Below are 4,040 nucleotides of genomic sequence, written 5' to 3' on the forward strand. Positions count from 1 at the left end.
CGGCGCACGTGGGTAAAATCAACGAACTTGAAAAGTGAGATTCCGCTGGCGCGATACAAGAGAATTATTTAAGCTTTTATGGCACAGGAGGTAAATCCTACAAAAAAAGCCCCAATCGTCAAAAATACACTTCTCCGCCGGGAAAAAAGTTATTTGTCAAAAATCATTTTATTAGTCACTGGAAGAATCAGCTATTTGAAAATAAACTAGGTCGCTAGGGTTGTTATTATTATTATTATTAATTTTTTAACAAGGAACCTCTCGAAAAGGAGAAAGAGGAGCGGAGGTTTGACAAAAATAGAGCCGCCCCCGCGCCCTGGGGTGAGACCGGCGGAGGGACGGGCGGCCCAGGCGAGCTTCGTCCCGGCCGGCCGGCCGCGCTGCCCGCCTGCCCGCCGCCCCGCCGCCGCGCTCCGTCGCCCGGCCCGCCCGAGCCCCCGGTGCCTTCCCCGCAACCGGGAGCCCGGGGCTGGGGATGGGGGGGACACCCCGCGCCCGTGGGATGAGTCCGGCCCTGGAGGGCGAGTCGCCGCTGTCACCATCCCCAGGAGACGACGGCGGGGTGCGCTAAGTGCTGGTAAGCGGGGAAGACGCCGAGGGCGGCGGCGGAGGCGGGCGGGCAGGCCCGGTAGCCCTGCAGGGCGAGGGCAGCCTGGGCGCTGCAGCCCGCCAAGGGGCAGCCCAGCTTGGGGCGGGCGGCGGGCGGCGGGGGGCTGGCGGGGCAGCCGCGGCAGGGCTCCCCGTCCCGCACCAGCACCGGCACCACCACCCGGCGCAGCAGGGCGGGCGGGCGCGGCGGGGGGCTGCCGGGACCCTCGCTCCGCGCCCTCTTCATCTTGTAGCGGTGGTTTTGGAACCAGATCTTCACCTGGGTGGGGGTAAGGCTGAGGAGCCGGGCCAGCTGCTCCCGCTCCGGCGCCGAGAGGTACCGCTGCTGCCGGAACCGCCGCTCCAGCTCCAGCGTCTGCGCCTTGGAGAAGAGCACCCGCCGCTTCTTCTTCTTCTCCTCGGCCTCCGAGCCGCGGGCGGGGAGCGACCTTTGGGTGGAGTCGGGCAGGCTCGGCTCCGGGCCGCTCTCGTCGGAAGCTGGGGACAGCGAGGGGGTTAGAGAGAGGGGGCGGCCGGGGACGGGGCGCGGGGGCGGCACGGAAGAGGCGGCGGGCCGTCGAGAGCCGAACCGTCTCCCGCAGGGAGAGCCCCGGCTGTTTACCGGACCCGATTAATCCCAACAGTCAACAAGCGATGTGTGCTAACACACCCCCCCCGCAACCCCGAATACATTAAACCTAGCCCACGGGACGGAGCGGGTTTTCGCCCCCGCAGGGAGCGGCTCAATCCCCGGACGGGCACGGCCCCTCCGCAGCGCACAGCCCGGGGGCTGGTAGCGTCTGTGCTCTCATTCGGTGCTAAAACGTAATAACGGGCTGCCCAGTCCTTTCGTTGCTGCTTTTCTCCAGCCGCTCTGTTACCTTAATATTTAACTTATCCCGATGGGGTTCCCGCATCCATCCCAAGGACGGTTTCCCCCTCCTCACACACAGGTATGGATTGAACGCCGTATAGCTGCGGCACAATTTATATGTGTGAAGTAAGAGCGATGTGCTACATAGCCGGGCTTGTGAGCCGGAGCCTGCTCGCCGCGGTGGCGAGTGCGTGGCTCTAGGCGGTGGCTCCCAGGGCGCGCTCGGCGGCAGCGGGGGGAGGTGAGGCGAGGCACGGGGTGTGTGTTTGGCTTTCCTCTGCCGTGCGTGGGGTGACCTGAAACCCCTCCAGCACAAAAAGGCAGGATTTCTTGCAACAGTGAAAGGGGAAAAAAAAAAAAAAAAGAATCCGGGAAACGAGCTTAAACGATAAGCGCAGAGAGAAGGACGGACACAGCCTGAGGTTTTGCTTTCTGCCATAGCTGGGAACATGCACAGACCTACGGGAAAAAAAATAAAAATCTTTTCTCTCTTAAGCTCGTGGCCGGGTTGTTCCTGCTGTTTCATTGTTGCAATTCAGTAATATTCTATAAAATTCCCAGCCTGGATTCCCCCCGATCCTGTAGGCTACACACGCTGGCGATTCCCTTCTTCACGTCTTCCCCAAAGGAAGGGGGGAAACAAATGAAAGATAGCTGTGCGGAGATGGCGAATTCCTGTCCGTTTCATACTCACAGGGATAGTGATTTCTGTCTGTTTCTGTCCACCCTCGGTACGGCGAGCCGATGTAGTTCTCCGCTGAGTGGTGATGGTCAGAGGCTTGCTTTATGCTATTAGCATCCTGCTCTGGTAAATCCAAAATGCTCCTCACTGTAAAACTGATCCTGCCAGATGTGGCCATGGTAGGTTGCGCACACACCCCCAAAAAAATATCGTCCCAAAGCCCCGAACCCCCTCCCTTACAGGCTGCGAGGAAAAGACTGCGCCCAGTTACTGGGGAATCTCCTGGCTCAAGAGGACCTTCCCTTCCATCGCCACCTAACCCCAAATATTAGTGTCGTTTACAGAGGTGTCCTGTTTATATAAACAGTCCTCCCCACTGCAAACACTGCCTGCTTTCAAACCGTCCCTGTCTATAGGATGTTAAGTACCTGAATTAGTCAAGTGCTAAAGCCCTAATGGGAGTAGGTGTAACCCCCCCTCCCGCCACCCCCATGAGAGAATAACCCGTTACCTCCCAAAGACAGCAGGAAACAGGCTTCATCATTACATATTCTGTCTGATTAGCCAAAAGTGGGGACAGATAATGGTAATTGTTAGCAGTGAATAACATCTTGGGTGGCATGTGGATGACCAACAACCACCCCCCTCCATCCGCCACCAAAGCCACCAGCGTCCCTTCTATCCGCAGACAAAGTGAATCCTCCCAGGACATCCGCAGAGCCTGTCGAGAGCCCCCTCCCCGCTTCTCCCTCTTTATTTCCCCCCCTCTCTTTAAACCTGGAAGGAATTTAAGTCGTTATTTGTTTTATTTCCCCGGGCTGTTTTGCCGTGCTGCCTCCAGTTCTCCCACTTGTCATTGGCAGGTTTCCTTACCCTCCACGGGGGATTTTTCACACCTCGGCTGAGCTCTCGGCGGGGAAGGCTGGCGGGTGTGTGCGTTGAGGGGATGGGATCTCCGAGATGGGTTTTTTCTTTGGGTTTGTGGTTTTTTGTTTGGTTGGTTGGTTTGGGTTGGGTTTTGTGGGGGTTTTTGTGGGTTTTTTTTGGTTTGGTTTTTTTTTTTTTTTTTTTGCCTCTCCTGGGCACGGTGGATGGAAGGTGCACCTTTCTTTCGGGAAGGGTGACGGAGTGAGCTTGGCTGGGGAAACGCGGGGAGCCCGACACAATCGGTCCATAAGCAAGAGTCGGGATGGGGGGTAGGGGAGATTTTTTTTTTTTAGCACCATTTTGCGTTGTACTAACCCAAGGAATACCCCCTTGGGCGCTATGTGTGAGCGGCTGAAACGATTCCAGCTGGGAGAGAGGGAGAAAAGATCAAACACGGCGCGTTTATTTATCAGCCGCCTCCTGTCCCCGCCGAGCTCTGCTTCATCGTGCCGAAAGCAGCAGCCAGCAGACCCGGAGCTCCGGGCCCCCCCAGGAGGAAGGCTGCGGGCATCGGCTGGGCAGCTCCGCGGTCCCCTCCGCGGGACAAACGCCTCCTCGCAGCCTTTCACCGGGCGGCCCCGTCCCCCCGCCAAGCTGCGGTCGGGTTTCCCCCAGCCTCGGTGGCCTCCGAGGACTTACAAAAAAAATACGATATGGAAGCAAGAAGCCTGACGAGCCGTTCGAATGCAAAGCTGCAGTGGCAGGGCTCGGTCCTCAGCCGCAGGGCAGGGGCAGACGGGACTGATGGGCGCGATCAGCCTGTTTCACGCGGGTCGTGTGTCGAGCCGGGGGGGCCGCAGAGGGCGGGGGGCGGGACACGCTCCCCACCCGCACACCGCAGCGCCCGTCCCCATCTCTTCCCGCCGGGATCGCGGGAGAGACCCGGCGCCCGTCTAGAAAAAACAGTGGGAGGCGAATCCGGCTGGATGGAGGAAAGCCTGGAGGGAAGGAGGGAGGCATCCAGCCTCC

At 59.2% G+C, this 4,040-nt stretch overlaps 1 protein-coding gene across 1 annotated transcript; it reads right to left on the reverse strand.

The window, feature by feature from the left end:
- Positions 1–535: 535 nt before the first annotated feature.
- Positions 536–2,658, reverse strand: NKX2-8 (NK2 homeobox 8). Its single transcript, XM_074582438.1, has 2 exons — positions 2,157–2,658; positions 536–1,086 (listed from the first exon to the last, which is right to left on the reverse strand). The coding sequence occupies exons 1-2, from the start codon at positions 2,320–2,322 to the stop codon at positions 536–538; spliced, it is 717 nt and encodes a 238-aa protein (XP_074438539.1). The 5' UTR covers positions 2,323–2,658.
- Positions 2,659–4,040: the final 1,382 nt, after the last annotated feature.

This window comes from Larus michahellis, chromosome 4, assembly GCF_964199755.1.
Source record: "Larus michahellis chromosome 4, bLarMic1.1, whole genome shotgun sequence".
NCBI lineage: Eukaryota > Metazoa > Chordata > Aves > Charadriiformes > Laridae > Larus > Larus michahellis.

Excerpts from the sequence above, each read along its gene's own strand:
- NKX2-8 (XM_074582438.1), bottom strand. The coding sequence starts at position 2,322 with ATGGCCACATCTGGCAGGATCAGTTTTACAGTGAGGAGCATTTTGGAT. Across the intron at positions 1,087-2,156 it reads AGACAGAAATCACTATCCCT|CTTCCGACGAGAGCGGCCCG; the intron begins GTGAGTATGAAA and ends CGCTGTCCCCAG.